Source organism: Enoplosus armatus, chromosome 15, assembly GCF_043641665.1.
Source record: "Enoplosus armatus isolate fEnoArm2 chromosome 15, fEnoArm2.hap1, whole genome shotgun sequence".
Lineage (NCBI taxonomy): Eukaryota > Metazoa > Chordata > Actinopteri > Centrarchiformes > Enoplosidae > Enoplosus > Enoplosus armatus.
This window is the reverse complement of record NC_092194.1, coordinates 17,440,340-17,461,500: the sequence shown is the minus strand read 5'-3', so window position 1 is coordinate 17,461,500 and position 21,161 is coordinate 17,440,340. Positions and strand designations below refer to the sequence as shown.

Below are 21,161 nucleotides of genomic sequence, written 5' to 3'. Positions count from 1 at the left end.
GATAATAGATTAATCAATTGAGGCATTTTTTAAGCACAAATATCAAACATTCTCAGGTTGCAGCTTCTCAAATGTGAAGATTTTATTCTTTTCTTTGTCTTCGATGAAATAAAACTGAATATCTTTGTGTTTTGGACAGAACAAGTCATTTGAATATGTTAAACATATCCTCCACTATCCTCTGACATTTTGCCGGAGACATGCTTAATCAAATAATTGAGAAAATAACCAACGGATTAATCGATAATGAAAACAATCGTTGGTTGCAGCCTTACATGTAACACTCGTTTGACTGATCTAAGTGCTGTTTCATTCATTCAATCACATCATAACTCTAAAAATGTTGAAAGACATAATTCCTCCCTCATCTTCTATCACAAATCATGCAAATGAGTGTGAAAAAAAGACATAAAAACAAGACATTGCATCAAAAACATGCAAAAAGGCAAAGTCATCGGAGTCCTGTTGCAATGACCTACAGGGTGGAACCTAAATCAGTAGATATCAGCAGTGATCATATATGACAAGCTTTAAGGACACTAAATGCTTGATATGAGAGATAAAAAGTCTCGATAATGAGGAAGCCTTTAGAGTTTCAGCACCACGGACAGCTGCCTCTGCTTTAGTTGAGGATCTCTCGGCTGATTTCGTTCATTCAAGCTGATCTATTTCAACCTGCGACTGTTTCTTCAACTTTTACCCCCTGAAAGCGTCACACACACAGACACTGGGATGTGCTCTATCCGAGTCCTCTTTGTACCGTCTGACAGCTGACTCGAGCTCCTCAGCCCAGCAGCTCTACCGCCGGTGTCATTTACAGGACAACATTTGCAACATCGTCACCCCTACATGCACATGCATCCCAATTAAAGGGTGAAGCTTAATTAATAGAGCAGGCTGAATATATTTTCGTTTGAGAAAAACGCTCACACATGAGGTGGGGAGTCTGTGTCTGCAGAGCACCACGTCTAATAACTGGCATTACTTTACGTACCTGCACCAGGCAATTCGGGGCATAGCGGGTCTGTGTCTCTTCTGAAGCAGCCAGACTGGACTCATCTGCCGAGAAACACTGTGGGACTCTCTCTCTCTCTCTCTCTCTCTCTCTCTGTCTGTCTCTGCACTGATCATGAGGTGCCCCCTTCTTCTCCTCTTCCTCACTGCATCTTGTAAGCGGGTCACACTCACTGCAGTGCCCCTGATTTGAAGCCACAATTCTTCCACGTCAGGAGGATGTTTCATACAGAGTCACATCGATTAATGGCATTTTCTAAAGAGGGAATATTCAAGAGCACATGGTGGGAACATGTAGGCATTTGAGGAAAGATGGCAACCTGAAAAAACTAGATAACTATGTGAAGTGGGGGGTTGTTTATTCTCCTGGTGGAAACTGTAGAGAGAGTGGTCAAACTTCACGTAATTAGTCCTGCTGCGTCGTGCCTGTCAGTGACAGATGTGATGCACCTGCAATTCGTCGCTGCAGCCATGAAAAGATCAAACTCTGCTGCCACCGTGTGGCTGATACCCGGCACTGCGCCTGCACCATGATTTTTAAATAAAACTTTATTAAACGATAGAAATCAATACTGTTGTTAGGTAACAAAATAATCTCCCCAAGGCTACATAAGTACAATTTATTTTTTATCTATCATTAATATACACTATGCAGCTGCAGAAACTATAAAGATTTCTGTTTGAGTTTGATCTCTGTTGTTTTTGTCTTCAAGAGCCTGAAACTATTGGACATCTTTTATATTCATATTCAGTCACTTCATAATTTTGGCTGAGCCTGCATAATTGTTTTGGGGTTTTTTGCACTGTATTTTGTATCAAAAGGTTAAATACAGATCTTTAAAATAAAGCTGTAATGACAATAAAGCATTAAAAATTCAAATTAAAAAGAAATGAAAAGAAGAAAACATATAATCAAAATAATTAATCTGCCTTCAGCGTTTCTTTCAAACACATTTTTTTATTATGATTTAAGAAACGTAATCTTTTTTTAATAGTTTTATGGAAATAAATAATTAAAATTTGAACATTTTAAGTAGGTTGAAAGCGAAACAAAATGTGCCCAAAAAAATACAGAAATTAAAAATATGGAGAGTAGACATTTACCACTTGTATTTACTCATAGTTACTCAAATAGTAAACAAATAAAAGTACTGCGTAACTTTTAGTAGCAGTTTCCCCCTACGCTGACGTCACTTCCTGTATTTAAAAATGGCGAACAGCAACATTGAAGTCGGCAAATGAAGTGTGTTTTGGTTCATGTCAGCTGGATTATCTGGAGCTGCTGGGACGTGAAACGGCTTCTGATGCAGCGATAGAAGCCAGACCCGGTTCTGTGGGAGGCTCAACAAGTAAACGTGCCTGTTTTTATTCGCTTGTTTGCGGTCAAACTGATAAGATACGCGGCCACACAGCCTGGAAGTGTCTTCATTGTGTAACAGAGTCACTGTAGCTCCCCTGCTGCCTGTTTCCTCAGACAGAAACTTTCGCCTAAAGGAAGGAGCACCTTTTAACACGGCTACTTGTTAGCCGACATGCTAAGGAACTGGTGCACTATGTAGCTAGCTAGCAGCTGATTTAATGTGAGCCTCGGTAACTGTGATAAATACAGAGGATACTGTACAGCTGTTAACATCTGCCTGGTGCTAACCTAAACGTTTGCTGTGTGACAGTGGATGGCTCTAAATATACAAGCAGTGACATTAGCTGGTGCTGAAGTAGTTTATATTGCCTTGTGGGATAATAATACTACACATCAGAATCAGAATCAGAATCAGAAACTGTTTATTGCCAAGTAACATACATTACAAGGAATTTGCTGTGGTCTGAAGGTGCTATTGTTTTGATAACAAATAAGTAGAATATAAAAGCTAAAATAAGAATAATAAAAATAAAAATAAAAAAAAAAAAAAACAAATAAAAAAATAAGATAAGATAAATAACAACAGTGCAGTGACCAGAATAAAGTAAAGTGTCCAGATAAAGTGTCCAGTAGGGGGTGGGTGCGTTAATGTAACGCAGTGGGGACAGGGGTGATGTACGTTAATATAACGTATAGCTTGTGTTTGTGTTCTGGGGGGGGGTCAGTGAGAGTTTGTCAGGTTGACTGCAGAGGGGAAGAAACTGTTTTTGTGGCGGGAGGTTTTGGTCCTGATGGACCGCAGCCTCCTGCCAGAGGGGAGGGGGTCGAACAGATGGTGTCCGGGGTGGGAGGGGTCGGCAGCGATCTACCCTGCTCTCCTCAGGGTCCTGGAGGAGTACAGGTCCTGAAGAGATGGAAGGTTGCAGCCGATCACCCTCTCTGCAGAGCGGATGATACGCTGCAGTCTGCGTCTGTCCTTGGTGGAGGCAGCAGCGTACCAGACGGTGATGGAGGAGGTGAGGATGGACTCTATGATGGCAGTGTAGAAGTGAACCAGCATTTTTTGTGGCAGGTTAAACTTCCTCAGCTGCCTCAGGAAGTACATCCTCTGTTGGGCTTTCTTGATGACGGAGCTGATGTTCAGCTCCCACCGGAGGTCCTGGCTGATGATGGAGCCCAGGAAACGGAAGGACTCCACAGTGTCCACTGCAGAGTCACACAGGGTGATGGGGGCGGGTGGGGCTGCGCTCTTCCTGAAGTCAACAACCATCTCCACTGTCTTTGAAGCGTTAAGCTCCAGGTTGTTGCTGTTGCACCAGGTCACCAGATGGTCAATCTCCCACCTGTAGGCAGACTCATCCTCTCCAGAGATGAGTCCGATGAGGGTGGTGTCGTCCGCGAACTTCAGGAGCTTGACAGACTGGTGACTGGAGGTGCAGCTGTTGGTGTAGAGGGAGAAGAGTAGAGGAGAAAGAACGCAGCCTTGAGGGGAGCCGGTGCTGATCGTCCGCGAGTCAGAGACGTGTTTCCCCAGCTTCACGTGCTGCTTCCTGTCAGACAGGAAATCTGTGATCCACCTGCAGGTGGGGTCAGGCACGTTGAGCTGGGAGAGCTTGTCCTGAAGAAGAGCCGGGACGATCGTGTTGAAGGCAGAGCTGAAGTCCACAAACAGGATCCTGGCATAGGATCCTGCGGAGTCCAGGTGCTGGAGGATGTAGTGTAGAGCCAGGTTGACGGCGTCGTCTACAGACCTGTTGGCTCTGTAGGCGAACTGCAGGGGGTCCAGCAGAGAGTCTGTGATGGATTTGAGGTGGGACAAAACCAGGCGTTCAAATGATTTCATGACCACAGAGGTCAGGGCGACGGGTCTGTAGTCATTTAATCCAGTGGGCCCTGGTTTTTTGGGGACGGGGATGATGGTGGAGGCCTTGAAGCAGGCTGGCACGTGGCATGTCTCCAGTGAGGTGTTGAAGATGTCCGTGAACACCGGAGACAGCTGATCGGCGCAGCGCTTCAGGCAGGATGGGGAGATGGAGTCTGGTCCAGCAGCTTTACGCGGGTTTTGTCTCTTGAAGAGCCTGTTCACATCTCTTTCAAGGACAGACAGAGGTGTTGATGCTGGAGGAGTGGGGGGCGCTGTGGGGGGCAGCTGCGGTGGTAGGAGGTGTGAGAGTTCAGCCCCAGGTGTGATGAGGGGGTTGGGGCTGTTGGGCTGGAGCTGGTGGGTGATGGTGTGGGGGATGGTGTCAGGACTGTCCCATTGTCTTTCAAAACGACAGTAGAAGTCGTTGAGGCTGTTGGCGAGGCGTCGGTCGTTAGCAGAGTTGGGGGCTCTTGGCTTGTAGTTGCTACCTGAACAAGCTCCTGATACACAAGAAGACAAAGTCTCTGTGGTGGAAACCGGTTAAAAGCTCAGTTGAATGGGGGTGAAGAGGTACTGTTTAACGACCCTTTCCTTTCTGTTTTTGGAAACTCTAACAATATCTATATTAGTGGTCCCCAACCTGGAGGTCTTGGCCCTCCAAAGGGTACTGAGATAAAATTCAAGGGGTCATATAATTAAAGGAACGGAAAGGTGTTGCACAAACCGACCTTTCTCTAATCTTTCTTGTGAATTACTGAATTCTTTTTACGTCTTCAGCTCTGTAAAAGTCCAATCAAATAATCTGAGAAGGAAAAGTAGCTCTTTAGTTGAACTGCTCACAAGTCATGTCTACATATTAAAATGCATGTAGAAAAAAAATTAAGCTTATTTAAGGAGGGAGGGAAAAGCCAACATAACTAAACCAAATGTGTGGTAAGTGGGAAGGTGGAAGGTTAGATATTGTTTGATATATGTAGGAAATATTGCTGTTGATATGTTAAAACAATATTGAAATCATTTCTGATGATCATTAGCAGTTGTGTATTGTATATTGTCCATTTCACTGAGCACTAGGAATGGTAAGACATTGTGAAAGTCAACATATTTTGTGTTTAAAAGTTGTCATCAGTTTGGTGTTAAAAAGGACCTCAGTTTGTCTGCCAAATGTAATTTATATTTGTCATACCGTATGCTACAGATGTTGTAATAAATGAATTAAAAGTAGAATTATTATTGTAACTAACACTTCATTTACTTTCCATGCAGAGTTTAACCATGAGTAGCCGAAGAAAAAGGGCCCCTCCTGTGAGGGTGGACGAAGAAGACAAGAAGAGGTTGAACTGGAACATGTTGGAGGACCGCAAGAACGAGGTGAACCAGGAAGATGACCAGACACCAACCTGCTCCATTCTTCATGTCGACTCTGCTCCCAGCAGCTCCTTTCTGTCGACCACCGAGGACATGTCGGAGGCTGCCTGTACCAGATCTGTCCGGTTTACAGAGGAACTCCCCGGTACGTCATCAGACAGCACCTCAGCGTCCCTGGCCCTCGTCGTGGAGCCGGCTTTGAAGCTGAGCCACGTCTGGAAGGCGCTCATTGGGGAGTTCAGCGTGCGGCCGGCTTGGATCCCATCTGACTGTGAACAGAGAGATTTTGTGCTGCACAGGACAGGTGACCAGCTCTGCCTCAGTTACAGCAGCTGTGACGAGAGCTCAGGGCAGCAGTGGAGGCCTGATGAGGACACGTGCACAGCGGAGTGCAGCTTCAGTGTGATCTCACTGGAGGACCTCGACTGGATGCAGAAGAGGAGGGTGGTGCAGCTCTGCCATCAGGAAAAAGAGGAGTCAGTCAAGGTATGAAGGCACTTCAGGGAGGAGACTGAAAAATACTCTCTCAAGAATTATTTTCTTCAGTGTTTAGATTCGTCATCAGAAAGCCGGATAAACTGATGGTTAACTGCAGGTGTGTTAAAGGTGATGCGGTTTGTGAGTGCAAGATGTTGCCATACCAGTAATGAAAAACAAGGCTGCATATTTACTATTTAATTTAAAAACATAATTCTTAACTTCAGCCTTTATGTAAAGAAAACAAGGAATTATTGAATATTACCTCGTTTGCAATGTATGTGTACCTGCTTTTAAAAAGGCTGCACTTTGCTGAACTTGTGACATACTGGTGTGTTTATGAAGTGTCTGCAGGCTTTCTTTCAGTCGAGAACTCACAGGAAATGAGGATGAGTAATGACTGACTTCCTCTCAGATGTTGTCCCAAGCAGCCAAATCCGCTATCATAGTCTTTGGGAAAGCCTGCTCACCTGCTCTTCTATGGTTCCCAAAAAGTGGCGTGTCTTCCATCAGCTGTTGTTTGTCTGCATCTGGCAGGTGGGGATCTACTTGCTGGAAACTGGTCTTGGGAAGCCCGAGTTCCTTAGCGAGGGAAACGCTCGCCTGAAGAAAGCAAATCAACTAATGCAGAAGTTAATGGAGTATTTCTACGATTTCATTATCCCCGGTGAGCGTCTGGTCCTAATGTCTAATGCATGCTGTGATCCAAGTTCTCAAATACCATGACAGCCTCACCACTGAATTTTATGTGAAGCAATGCGGGGCTTAAATCAAGTATAACCCTTAACACTGCTGTGTTTTCTATGTAGAACTTGTAGATAATGAGGAGGAGGAATGTGACACCGACCTGGAGAGGCAAAATGTGGAAGAGCTCTACGATTACGTCAGGCATCTGCACCAGAGGGAGAGCCAGGAGGTGACCTATGACGTCCAGCACAAAGCTCTTATTCCTGTTCTCAGACCCTATCAGAGCCAGGCCGTCAACTGGATGCTGAGGAGAGAGAAATCCAGGAGCACTCCACCTAAAGGTGCTTACTTCTTGTGCAACTGTACATCGCTGCCCTGACTCTCTGCTGCACTCTTGACTGGTGGTTATAATCATCTCTTCAGTTAATCTGTTTTATGAGATGTAAAACTTTGACATTTTGGATGACACAGGAGGGGGCTGTACGAGTGGTTTTGCACTTAACTACAAATCACTTTGCTGCCAACCATTTTCCAAAGTGTAACAGAGTTTTAGACCGATGAGAGCAGACAGTCTTGCTGTGTTTGTCGTGTTGCAAATGATCATGTCTTTCCCCTGAAGCTGGAACGTGGAACCTTCAATTTAGTAGCACTTCCTGAGCAGTGCTGACATTTAGGTGACAATGGCTACACTTTAAGTTGTTAAGTTTCTGTAGTGGAAAAGGCCTGTTAGGACTATGATGGCTACGAAATTGTATGAGATTGTTACTGTTTATCATTTCTTTGCAGAACAAACACTGCATTTCCTCTGGCGGGAGTTGATCACTTTGTGCGGCAAGAAGTTGTTCTACAACCCTTTTACCGGCTGGTAAGAACCTGAATCCCCTCATGTTAACAGGTCAGTTCACTTAAATCTCAAAAACATATTTTCCATTTTACTACTAGTTCCATCCACCCAGACAGATCTGAAACTTCTGCTGCAAATGCGACGGGGGTGAATGGAATTTATGTCTGGTGCTCAAAACATTTAAAAAATGACATTTAAAAAAGAGCAAAAAAGAGCAGCGTGTCTTTCTAGAAATAATGTCCAGAATAATCTACAGACCTCACTGTCACACTGTGTTTGTAAAAAGTAGTGTCAGTTAAAACTTTTGCTTATACATTTTCAAATGTATTTTTTCTTGTATTCTTTGAGCAGCACAAATTTAATTCCATTCACCGCCATTGTGTTGGTTCAGCAGCAGAGAGAGCAAAACCACAGCACATAAGTCCAAAACTTCTCTTCATGGCTAGATGTAACTAGAAGTAACTGGGAAAATATGTCTTTTTGAATTAGGCTGAACTGACCCTTTTAATTTGTTGTAGTTTTAAGGAGTTTTTGTTAGTGATACATGAAAGTTTTCAGCAGTTTTTTTTTTTCTTCTCCCAGCTTAATCCGAGAATTTCCCCTGGCGGGTGTGGAGTGGCCGGGTGGGATCTTGGCTGATGAAATGGGGCTGGGAAAGACGGTGGAAGTTCTGGCTCTTATCCTGTTTCACACCCGACAGAACCTGGAGCAGGAGGCCCTCACCCTGCCTGTGGTGAGGATCAGTAGGCAGCTACAATTAAAGATATAGACTTTGTTAAAAATCACCCTTTTCTTCCAATCCTTCTCTCTGTTGACCTTCATATGATGTAGAATTTGTGTGTACTGTTCTGTTTATTCTAATGTGCTCTGTATAGAAAGCATCAGCTACTTTGCGAAAGTGTAAAATTGTTAATCTCTTTTTGGTCTTTCAGGGAAAATCCGTGAATTATTTCGTACCTCCTCGTCCCCCGGAAAGAGAGAAAGTTATCCTCTGCAAGTCTGAAGTTCAGCCTAAAATGAAGATATCCTACCCAAGTACGTCACTCACAGTCCTCGCTGACATCACTGCTTTTATTTCCCCTGCAGTTTGATTTGAAATATTTAACATTATTTTTCGTGCAGCTGTGCGGGTGATGCTCCTCACTGCAATCAAGGAGATGAGATCTGGCAAAGGAGCCTCGGTCAATGCTATCTTCACCTACATCCGCGCCACTTACGGTTATGACCTCTTAAAAAACCGCAACCATATCAGGAAGACCCTGGCGAAGCTGATAGACGAAGGCCTGGTTGACCGGGTCAAAGGTCGTGGCTTGGCGGGGTCATTTAAACTGGGGAAGAACTACAAAGAAAAGAAGAAGGCATTAGCAGGAGCACCCAAGTCTGTAAGAATAAAGAGCTTCAAATATAAATGTTTTATGCTACAAATATTACTTGGTTGTATTATCTAACTTTCGTCTGACTTCTTTTTTGTTAGAATTCCAAAAGCACAGAGCACACGCCCAGAAAGATGTTTCAGAGACGAGCAAAAGAGAAGGCTGAAGCAGCTCTACAAAGCTCTCTTGCAGAAGATCAAAGAGATCTGTGCTCCCCGACATCTGACTGTCTAGTGCCAGAGGAAACAGAAACAAAGAAGGAATGGGATGAAAGTCCGAACGAGAAAGCAGATCACTCGGACGACATGCTGGATACGTCCACGACGGCCTCGCAGATGTCTCAGGATAAAAGCGAGTCGGATACACAGGACATGCCCAGAATGGATGATCTACGCGAAGAAAGGGGAGAAGCTCCTCAGCTTGATTCACATGAAGAGACAGAAACCCCCACCAGAGCGTCTGTTGTCCCTTTCAACACCCCGGACTACCGCTTTGAGTGTATCTGTGGTGAACTGGGCATTATTGACTACAAGGCTCGCGTCCAGTGTATGAACTGCCAGCTGTGGCAGCATGCAGACTGCGTAAACTACAAAGAAGAGAGCCTTGAAACTACACCTTTCTACTGCCCTCACTGCCTTGTCGCCATGAAACCCGTCTCCACCGGTGCCACCCTCATCATCTCCCCGAGCTCCATCTGCCACCAGTGGGTGGAGGAGATCAACCGGCACATCAGGTCCTCCTCACTGCGAGTGCTGGTGAGAAAGTAGATGGTCTTTTGTTAAAACAGGATTATTTTTTCCTGCTGCTGATTTAGTGTTGAACCAGAAATGGCTGCATTTCCTATAGAATACGTAGACACGCTAGCGACATGGCTCTAAAGTCAATGTCAGTCTGTCGGTCTGTCCACCACTCAGGTCCAGACCAGAGGATGAAGCCTGTTAACTTTGGTGATCACCTGACTCCTCTTCTAGCGCCACCAGCAGGTCACAGTTTTTACTTATCCTGTGAAATACCTCAACATCTACAACTGACCAGATACCTGCAAAACTCATGACATTCCTTGGGTGAATTTATAAATATATATATATATATATATGTATGTATATATATGTGTATATATGTGTATATATATATTCATCATTTTCAATGTAACAAGCCTGATACGAGTTGAGATTACAGCCACGCATCAAAAGATAACATAACTTACATGCAGTTCTTTATCTCAAGTGTTAGTTTTACATGATTACGGCAGATAAGTGTGACATTATGTTCTCTGCAGCAGATGCTGTGTTTACGTTCCATTTGTTGCAGCTGTTGTGCCTCTCCATACAGTCAAGATTCAGTAGATCGAAGACAGTTGTATTTGTGTATAAACATATGTTTTCTAAGAATATAAATCTGGTAATGTTCCCTTCCTTGTCTCCCCTTCTGAAGAGGCATCTGAGGGCCACACTTCTCTCCTCTGATCTCGCATTTTAACTTGCACTGACAGAACTGTTTAGCTTGAAGTACTTTGCTAACGAATATGACTTCTTCATCTCAGGTTTATCAGGGTGTGAAGAAGCATGGATTCATACAGCCACACATGCTCGCCGAGCAGGATGTGGTCATCACCACCTACGACGTGCTGCGATCAGAGCTCAACTACGTCGACATTCCCCACAGTAACAGCAAGGACGGACGACGCTTCCGCAACCAGAAGCGCTACATGGCCATACCCAGTCCCCTGGTGGCTGTGGAGTGGTGGCGCATCTGTCTGGATGAGGCCCAGATGGTTGAATGTCCCACTGCGAAGGTGAGTCGAAGTGAATCCACAACTTTTGTGTTTATAACCTTTCTATATTAGAATACCATATTGATCCTACCAAAGAATTGGGAATGTCACTCTGTGTTTAATACAGTGTTTTATTTGTTTATGTTCCCTTTTATTTCACTGTCAGGCTGCAGAAATGGCTCTACGTCTTGCATCTGTCAACCGCTGGTGTGTCAGTGGCACTCCTGTCCAGAGAGGCTTAGAAGGTACATAAAATACCCACATTTTCAAAGCAGGCCTTGAATAACAATGTTTTAAAAACATCAAAACCAAACAAACAAAATTAATCTCTAAACTGATGTTGCTTCCCGTACAGATCTGTATGGCCTTGTACTTTTCCTGGGAGTTGATCCCTATTGGGTAAAACACTGGTGGGTACAGCTGCTTTATCGGCCTTATCGACGTGGAAACACAGAGCCGCTGTACTATGTGATCGCTCAGTTATTGTGGCGATCGGCTAAAAAAGACGTAATTGATCAGGTAGGTTTTAATTACCAAACTTTAAACTGAATCTTTACTCATTTAAAGCATCTCTAGTAGTCAGTCAAAAATATTTTAAGAATGTACTCATTTCAGAAAATGCAGTGTGTTTGATGGTCTGTTTTTTTCCAGATCCAGATTCCCCCTCAGACAGAGGAGGTGCACTGGCTGCACTTCTCCCCCGTCGAGGGTCACTTCTACCACCGTCAGCACGAGGTCTGCTCCCAGGACGCTCTGGTCAAACTCAGGAAGATCACTGACTGGAGCCTGAAGCTTGGCAGCCTCGACCGACGCACCGTCAACACCATCCTGTGCCCGCTGCTGAGGCTGCGCCAGGCCTGCTGCCATCCACAGGCTGTGAGGGGGGAGTTTCTGCCTCTGCAGAAAAGGTAGATGACACTTGGTATTATGTCTTCAAGGCGCTCGTAGGCAAGAGGAGAGGTCTTTATCTGAAGGCAGCTGCACCGGTTAATTAACAATCTTGCAGCATTAGTAACGGTAATAGACCGCAGCAACCTTTTTTGTCAATTATACTGTGTGCATTTGTGTTTATTTAAAGGTGACCCATTCTGTGTAATTTGCATTGGAGGGTTTGTTGAGTGGGTTTGTTTCTGTGCCGTGTCTCCCCTCCCTAGCACCATGACGATGGAGGAGCTCCTGAAGTCCCTGCAGAAGAAATGTCGAGTGGAGTGTGAAGAAGCTCACAGACAATTGGTGTGCGCACTCAATGGCCTGGCTGGAATCCACATCATCAGAGGTATAAATCCCCACTTCTGTACTTGTGCTCCACCTGCTTCCAGTTTCCCATGGGAATCAGTTCAAACAAAACACAAGCCATGATCTCATCTTTGTGTCTCCAAACACTTTTTGTACCGAGACGTTTTGTTGCAGTAAGGCGATATGTATAATGTGGCTGAGTGTACCGGGGCGGTCTGTATAGCACATCTCATTAACTCCACATGTGACGGACATATTGAGTGGCGCTAATAATTGCCGGGACCTTTGCCACCTGCAGATGAGTTTGGAGAGGCAGCAGAGATGTATAGAGAAGTGCTTCGTTCATCGGAGGAGCACAAAGGCAGACTGAAAACAGATTCATTACAGGTATGTGGCCTCATCCCATTCATGTCTTTTACACACATCTGTGATTAACATATGAAGGGCTTCATGTCTGAAATCAGACTTCTAATAGACTGATGACATTAAAATAAAAGTAAAGTATCATTAGGTTTAAAATACGGTTGCTAAGGTCTTAAAGCTTTTAGTTCTACTTTAGATTTCCATTTTTTTCTAACCATAATGGATAGTATATATATGTATATATATATACATATACAGTCATGGAAAAAATTATTAGACCACCCTTGTTTTCTTCAATTTCTTGTTCATTTTAGTGCCTGGTACCACTAAAGGTATATTACCTGAAGAATACAATGAACACGACAAAAAATGCAGCTGATTACATAATACTTTATGTCCTATCTGACATGCTTAAGCTTAATTGTATTCCCAGGGTATATAAGAGGCCATTTCATGTCATAAGCAGCACTGCACATGCAAAGGCCTGGAGTGGTTTCCTGCTTACATTCAAGCCGTAGCACAACGCAGAAGTTGTCAGCTCTCACATAATGCCTAAAACAAAAGAATTATGTGAAGCCACAAAGGCAGCCATCTTGGCACTGCTGGAAATTGGCATGAGTGAGAGACAGGTAGCCAAAAAACTGAAGATCTCCAAGACAGCCGTTCACTACACCAAGAAAAAACAAGCCGAACATGGTACTACCAAATTGCTAGCTGGTCGAGGCAGGAAACGTCTTTCTACCCCACGAGATGACCGTGCACTCATCCGTTCCTGTGTCGGGAATCGTCGTCAGACCTCCAGGGACCTTAAAAATGAGTGGGCACTGTCGAGAAATGTGACTTGTTCGGCAAGGACAGTTCGAAACCGACTTCTTGAAGCTGGTCTGAAGTCACACAGGGCACGGAAGAAGCCCCTCATCAACGAAAGGCAGAGGAAGGCCCGGTTACTCTTTGCTAGGGATCACAAGGATTGGACTGTTGATGATTGGGCTAAGGTTCTCTTCAGTGATGAATCCAATTTTGAGTTGATGCCCACTCCAGCCAACTTACTGGTTAGGAGGAAGCCTGGAGAAGCCTACAAACCAGACTGTCTTGCCCCTACAGTAAAACATGGGGGTGGATCAGTGATGATCTGGGGTTGTTTCAGTATGGGTGGAACAGGGCAAATGCAATTGTGTGAAGGGCGAATGAACCAGGTCATGTACAGGGCTACTCTTGAAAACAGTCTTCTTCCATCAGCTGGAAAACTCTTTCCTGCCTCGAATGACTGGATTTTCCAACAAGACAATGCCCCTTGCCACACGGCAAGGTCAGTTAAAGCCTGGATGGAGAACCAGAACATTCGAACCATGCCTTGGCCTGCTCAATCACCAGATCTAAATCCAATGGAAAACCTGTGGAAAATCATCAAACTCAAAATGGAGAACCACAAGCCCAAAAACAAAGCAAATTTGTTTGAATTTGTGCAACAGGAATGGGCTGCTGTGACACCAGAACAATGTCAGAAGCTGGTGGAGAGCATGCCAAGACGCATGGCTGCAGTCATCAAAAACAATGGTTATGCAATCAAGTACTAAATCCTGGGTGTATCATGTGACTAAAACAGACAGAAAAGAAAACATGGAATGCCTAAAAGCACTGTTTTTGGCAGTACAATGCCATAGCTATTGATGTAAGAACTTAAGTGATTTTGGTTATTATCAAGAAAACCATGGAAAATGGCTAGATATCAGCTCTTAAATTAAACTCTTATGAGCTATTTTTGTTGTTATCATTATATTTGTCCAAACAAATGTACCTTTAGTGGTACCAGGCATTAAAATGAACAAGAAATTGAAGAAAACAAGGGTGGTCTAATAATTTTTTCCATGACTGTATATTGTAAGATCGTATAATAATTTCTTCTTCTAAAACAGAGGCTTCATGCTACCCACAATTTGATGGAACTGCTGAGCGCAAAGCATCCTGGGATACCTCCTACGCTGAGAGATGACCGACTAAGTGAGGAGGTAATTCCTCTCATATATTGCTTTAAGGAATTTGCACTTGTTCATTTTGGGATTAAACCTGTGGTATCTGTTAGAGTTCGTTTCAGTTTTATTTTTAAAGGATGGTCTCTGCAGTTCGCTTCTATCACTCTCCGTGTCCCTGTAGGCGGAGCATCTGCGACAGCACTACATGACCAAATACGACTCTGAGGTGGCAGACGCCTATCAGGGTCTCCAGCCGGTGCTACAAAACATCAAGGAGCTGAAACGCAAAGTGAGAACTCCTTTACAGCTTACAGACATTACATTACGTCTACACTGAGGCAAATTGTGCTTCATATTATAACAGATAATCTGCCAAATGAATGTACAGTTTGATGTATACTGCTATGTTGTTTAGGAGCGCTAAGTCAGTGTTTGTAGGTGATAATGACCTTTTAATAAAAATGCATTTAAACCTGACTCAGTGGTTCCCAAAGTGGGGTTCAGGGACACACTTACTGATATGTTTCACACTCCAATTCACATCCTCTCACAAACAGCATTTGTAATTTCATTATTTGATTGTCAAATTCAGATCTACTATTTGTTGTGTCCTTGACATGAAAACGTTTTGATTTTCCTGACTTGACTCTCCCTGTATTAAGAAGCTTTCCTGTAATTGTAATGGAAGTAATGACAAATAAGTTTTAATGACTAGTTTATTGTCCCAGGATGGTGCAATATAAATGCTGTTTTGCGGGCTTTTCTGTTTGTCACAGTACAGCACAGTAAAAGTCACAGACAGAACCAGAAACTTTCTCTATGTATCAAACTCATAAAGATCAAATTGCACAGGGCCATTTTTTACACATAAAAGACAATTAAGAAATAGATTAAATTAGAAAGAAAACCTAACGTGATTAACTTTCTTTCTCAAGGTCAAGCTGAATTCTCCCTGGTGGCTGGATGTTATCCAGAGGGCGATCCGGTGCTCCAACGACGACGACCTGGTGTCCCGCGTCAAGAATGAGCTGACGTCCAGCTACAAACAACAAGCCAACAAGCTCTCCATGGCAGACAAGTAAACGATTTCTTCATTTAAAAGTAGGATAATAGTTAATAGTTATCCTCACACAAACGTGACGAAAGCAAATGTGGGATCCTGCAGGTTCCGTGATGCCTGTGGTCTGCAGTTCATACTCACAAAACAGATGCAAGATCTGATGAAATCCCAGAAGACTGTACAAGACGCGGTGAAGAGTCTCGAAGGCCCGGCTTCAAAGAAAGTGATTGACGAGGTCACCATTTGTCACCTCAGGCCTATGAGACTGCCACTCAATAAGTAAGACATCAGCATTTTAGGCTTCAGCCATATTTGACCTTAAAATACACATGCAACATTTCATTATAGCTTTTGAATGTGTTTCATAAGCTTCAGCGACAATAAACACTTGTTTTTTATCGTGACTAATATTCCTCTCTTGTCATATTTTAGTTGTGTTTTTTGCAAAGCAGATGAACTTTTCACAGATTATGAGTCCAAGCTGTTCTCTCACACGTAAGTAGAGCAATGTTTTCAGATCCGTCAGACTCTCAATCAAATACATACATGTACAACTTTTTAAACTGTTGATTCATGAGAAAAACTCCCCGACAGGGTGAAGGGTCAGACGGCCATCTTTGAAGAAATGATTGAAGATGAGGAGGGACTGGTGGACGACCGTCTCCCCACCACCAGCCGAGGTCTATGGGCAGCCAGTGAGACTGAGCGCACTCTGAAAGCCATCTTGTCTTTTGCCAAAGTGAAACGCATGGACCCGGAGATGGTGGAGGAGGGCAACACTTTTATGGAGCTGTTTGAGAACTGGAAGAAAGAGTACAAGGTTTGTACACACACACACACTAACAAGCCTGCAAGCACAACCTATTTAAGAAGTCTGAGGAACAGCAGATCCCTTTCCAGTAATTAAAAAAGCTGTACGTCCTCCTCCTCTGCATTAAAACTTAGTTGAAGACAATGATGTCTCTTTGTTTGACACAAAATGTCAAGAGAGGTTTACAAATTTGAATGATTTAAAATCTTTACTTGTGATTCAATATGTCATCTGTGCTTTCAGAAATGTTTTATGCTCAGAAACACATGACGGTTATATAATTTTATTTTTAATTTACTTTTTGTAACCCATTATAAAAAGGATCATAAGGCAATTTGGAAATTTGGAAATACATCCTAAACTGAAAAGAAAAACAAAACGTTTAAAGCCAGCAGCATCATACCGCTAATATTAAGTTATTATATTATTGCTTAAATGAAGAACAAACTACTCAACAGCTAAAAAGTGAGTTTGGAAAGCCAGAAATCTCAACAGCTGGCATATTAACCAGTGAATGATCATTATCAGTAATCGCCCTCCTTCACAGTGTCACGGTCATATTGTTGCCAATAAAAAAATATACATATTGCCCCTTTTTGAGTGCCGATATTAACGAGAGAAACAGACCGAAGTGAAAGCCACCTCTGTCCCTTCGTAGGTGCTGCATGAGTACTGGATGGTGCTGAGGAATCACGTGTCGGCCATCGATGAGCTGGGTATGGCCACGGAGAGGCTACGTGTGCGTCTGCCTGATGAACCGAAGCCCAAACTGCTGCACATCATCGAGCCACATGAGGTGAGTTAAAGAGGATGAAACATGTATAATTACAACATGTTCATGTCAGTCTATCCTCTTTAAAAGGTACTTCAGAGGAGTCAAGTCAGTTTTATTTTTAAGCCCAATATCACAAGTTACAAATGACCCTCTGTCCTTCGACTCTTGAGTCAAATAAGGGAAAACTCCCTCTCAGGAATAACAGGAATAGTGTGTTATAAGGCCTGTAAAATCATCAAAAGTGTATGTTTACTTACTTCATTTTCACTCCAAAACCAATCTTGATTTGCTGGGTCGCTTTACATTGAAGGCCGTTTTCACACTAATGTTTAATGTGCTGTCCAGTTTAGTATTTCTTTATCAGTAGATCTCAACCCAAAATAGGGTCACACAACCATTTGATACACTTTGCAGCACAGTCACCCTGATGTCGACACTGCAGACCCGTCACAATCGTTTTTATTGTTGGGGGAAGTTTCCACGGATGTAATATTCAGCCTGAACTATTTTATTGTATTCCTGACCTCCTGCCCTCGGTTGTTTTGCTTCCAGGTGGAGCAGAACAGAGTCAAGCTTTTGAACGACCAGGCAGTGGCCAAGTCGCAGCTCCAAAAGAAGCTTGGCCAGTTTCTGTATCTCACCAATCTGGAGAAGGTAATTTACATTTGATAGTAACTACAAAGCAGATACATTCTTTCCCAGCTCATTCAGAGCCTTGATCTCACTCCAAATAACATAAATTCCTTTGTTCCAGTCCCAGGACAAGTCTACTGGAGGGTTGAACCCAGAGCCATGTCCCATCTGTGCCCGGCCCCTGGGACAGGAGGTGAGCGTCGTTTAGTTTTTATGCAACTTCTGTAATTATTGACTTGACTTTCTTTTTACAGTCAGCCAGAGACTGAAATTACCAGTCTGAAGCTGATTCGTCCTGCATCAGGATTCACGTGTTCAACTTTTGGCATTTTGGTTATTGGATATTGTGTGTGCCGTCAGGCATGTGTAGAGACATTTCTTTGATGAAAGCAATGTGCCTGATGCACCCAGGAAGTCAGCAGGTGGAAGGTTTCTTGATTGAGCTTTTAATTTGTATCTTTGTAGAGTGAATTTAGGAAAGAAAAAGAGAATAAAAGTCACAGTAATGAGTTAACGAGTATAAAATCAAACAGCCCAAAAAGTTGCTTCCCATTGCATCAAATATACATTTACATTTTATATTTATCACTTACAAGATTAAATTGATTTGCTCCAAGCTAGTTTTCTGACATACAAAGCCCTTACGTTCAGGGGCATTTTGTAACTATGTTAAGAGGAGTATTATGCAAATAAAGTTATTATTTTTCTGGCACAAATCCCCCGGTGGTGTCTTCTGTTGTAGTCAGTCTCGCTCTCTCTCTTCCCCAGTGGGCAGTGCTGACCTGCGGCCACTGCTTCTGTAATGAGTGCATTGCCATCATAGTGGAGCAGTACAGCGTGGGCTCAAGGCGGCGGGCCATCAAGTGTGCCATTTGTAGGCAGACCACGTCCCACGCGGAGATCTCCTATGTGTTCACCACACAGTCGTCCAGTCAGGACCAGGACATACCGGTCAAGGTCAGTCAGCAAAACTGCCCTCGTGTGATACAGGCCCAGTTCTGGATTTATATTTTTACTATGTCAGTTACGGCTGGATCCGGATGTTATAATTATTTGGTTCAGTTCCGTCTGGCTTAATTCTCCAAAACTCCCCATATTTTGTTGCTCATCTTAATGATTGAGATGTTATTTATGACCATAACCAGCACTTATCAGGGGATTATATTTGATTCATACCTTTTAATGCATGTAATTGTAATTGAACACAGCTTTGTTTGGGCCTTTTTATATTAATTAACACTATAGCCTAATTTTCCTCCTCCTGTGTTTGTCAGGGAAGCCACTCGACCAAAGTGGAGGCGGTTGTGAGAACACTGAAGAAGATTCAAGTGACCGACCCCGGGGCCAAGTGTCTCGTCTTCTCCACGGTAACTGTAAACTATCCCTGCTCTGTCAGTTGGTGATTTGTTTTGATGATATCGAGTTTGGATCTGACCCAGTTTGTTTCTTTGTCTCTCCTGCGCAGTGGCTGAGCGTCCTGGACATCATTGCTAAGGCCTTGTTTGACAACAACATGGAGTTCTCTCAAATCAATGGGATTCACAAATTCCAGGTTTGAATCTTCATTGTAATCATTTCTAAATATGCTCAACGCTTAACCACACAGTTGCTTTTCCCTACAAAATGTCTCCCGTCAGCAGATTCCATATTGATTAAAACCAACATTTTTAGAACGCTGTATTGAAACTTAGAAGAAATCCCACTCATCTTGTACTGTTAGACATCACTTGACTCACTTGTGATTTTAACTAGTTCACTGACTTCAATCTTCCAGGAGAATCTGAGCTCCTTCAAATACGAAGAAAAGATCAACATCCTCCTCCTTCCTCTCCACACGGGCTCCAACGGCCTGAACATCATCGAAGCGACTCACGTGTTGCTGGTGGAGCCGATCCTCAACCCTGCTCACGAGCTGCAGGCCATAGGCCGAGTGCACCGCATTGGCCAAACCAAGTAAGAAGCGGGGAGTTAAGTTTGTCAGTGGACGACAGTATTTACACCTGGAGCTTTTCCAGCACTTTAGACTAGTTTTGTTTTTCACAGCACTTGTGCCACATCTATTGCCGAAGCTATTACTTTGTTTGCCTGTAGATGGCGCACAAAGACATGTCTACATCTTCAGCTCCCTTTTTTTTTCATGCTGATCGGTAGCACAGTTTGGACTGATGCCACAACTGAACTGCTAATAGTTCACCACACAGTGCGACATGATAGTTGATTGGTCTACACTGAATGCACAAATCATCTTCGCACTAAAATGAAGCTGTTTTATTTTGTCAATATGTTCTTTGCCATATCACAGTGAGAGATGCAACGATTTTCCAATTTTCAAGCATAAACGTTTTGTTCAGTCAATCTTGAGGATTTGCTGATTTTCTTTGTCATATATAATAATGAATAAAATGTCTTTGGGTTTTGGACTGTTAGTCAGAGCAACTTGAAGACGTCACTTTGGGCTCTGGGAGACTGTGATCAGCATTTTTCATTATTTTATAGACTAAATAGTTAGTTTATAATCAATAATGAAAATAATTGTTAGTTGCAGCCCGAGTCACAGTGCCTCAGCAAAAAAGACTTAGACAGCGCTCACCTCCTTCAAGACTGCACATTACTCCAATTTATTATTTTGATATTTTCTTTAGAGACTTAAAGGTGCACTGTGGAGTTTACATTCTGTGTTTCTCACCAAAACATGCAACAAATGTGTTAAATGCATCTCATGCAAAGCCAATTTTCATAAGCGATCATGGTTGTCATTTACTTTAATTACAAAATCCACTGTTTTGTATGTTCTGTGTAATTTCTGTTGTTTTCTCTGTCCACCAGGCCAACATTTGTTCACAGGTTCCTCATTAAATCGACTATTGAGGAGAGAATGCAGGCGATGCTGAAGACAGCAGAGAAAAGGTAAGAGCCACAGAAGACAGGAAACTCTACTTTTGACATAAATCCATAAATTCAGTTGACTGAAAGTACGAATAAAATCTCCTTTAATTCTAGTCACACCAGCACAGCCATGAAGCACTCTGAAGCTGCCGTACTGACAGTAGCTGACCTGGCTGATCTATTCACTGAAGACACTGAACATCTGGAGTGAATACGAACACCTGGATACCCGCTGAAGACACACAGACAAAGAGAGCTCACTCTTTACACAGTGGTGACAGAAGTACTCTGATTTTGCACATTCCATTTTTTTTATATAAACATCCTCAAGTTATGAAATGCATTTCCAAGAAGATGTTTTAGCAGGTCACTGACGGCAGACTTCAACATGTTTCTTAACTGTATTTAATTTCAGGTTTTCAGTCTCTTTGGAGTATTTGTGAATTTGACTCCCTTGTTGTCATAGCAACTTCAGTAACTACTTCCACATGTTTGATGATCACATTTGACTAGGCTGTACAGTATTGTTGCTTGTGTTAATCTAATATTAAGCATATGCATTTATATACAACTGAAAATGGAGGAATTCACATCAGTGATTGAGCTCGCACCTTTCAGGAAATAAAAGTCTGTTGATGGCAGGGTGTCGACCTGTTAAGACCA

At 43.0% G+C, this 21,161-nt stretch overlaps 1 protein-coding gene across 1 annotated transcript; it reads left to right on the top strand.

The window, feature by feature from the left end:
- The first annotated feature begins 2,302 nt into the window (after positions 1–2,302).
- Positions 2,303–21,161, top strand: shprh (SNF2 histone linker PHD RING helicase). The gene is made up of 30 exons (XM_070920340.1): positions 2,303–2,363; positions 5,505–6,092; positions 6,621–6,750; positions 6,893–7,111; positions 7,557–7,635; positions 8,197–8,347; positions 8,547–8,649; positions 8,737–8,996; positions 9,089–9,742; positions 10,531–10,782; positions 10,928–11,006; positions 11,117–11,280; positions 11,413–11,669; positions 11,916–12,037; positions 12,296–12,384; positions 14,277–14,369; positions 14,515–14,622; positions 15,269–15,411; positions 15,499–15,672; positions 15,826–15,888; positions 15,988–16,213; positions 16,863–17,000; positions 17,532–17,633; positions 17,734–17,805; positions 18,381–18,569; positions 18,887–18,979; positions 19,078–19,164; positions 19,387–19,565; positions 20,439–20,519; positions 20,613–21,161. The coding sequence occupies exons 2-30, from the start codon at positions 5,514–5,516 to the stop codon at positions 20,707–20,709; spliced, it is 4,983 nt and encodes a 1,660-aa protein (XP_070776441.1). The 5' UTR covers positions 2,303–2,363; positions 5,505–5,513; the 3' UTR covers positions 20,710–21,161.

What these genes read in the sequence shown, in the direction of transcription:
- shprh (XM_070920340.1), top strand. Translation starts at nt 5,514, where the DNA reads ATGAGTAGCCGAAGAAAAAGGGCCCCTCCTGTGAGGGTGGACGAAGAA. An exon ending in TTGAATGTCCCACTGCGAAG is followed by an intron (nt 10,783 to 10,927) that starts GTGAGTCGAAGT and finishes TTTCACTGTCAG; the next exon opens with GCTGCAGAAATGGCTCTACG. An exon ending in CACCGCATTGGCCAAACCAA is followed by an intron (nt 19,566 to 20,438) that starts GTAAGAAGCGGG and finishes TCTGTCCACCAG; the next exon opens with GCCAACATTTGTTCACAGGT.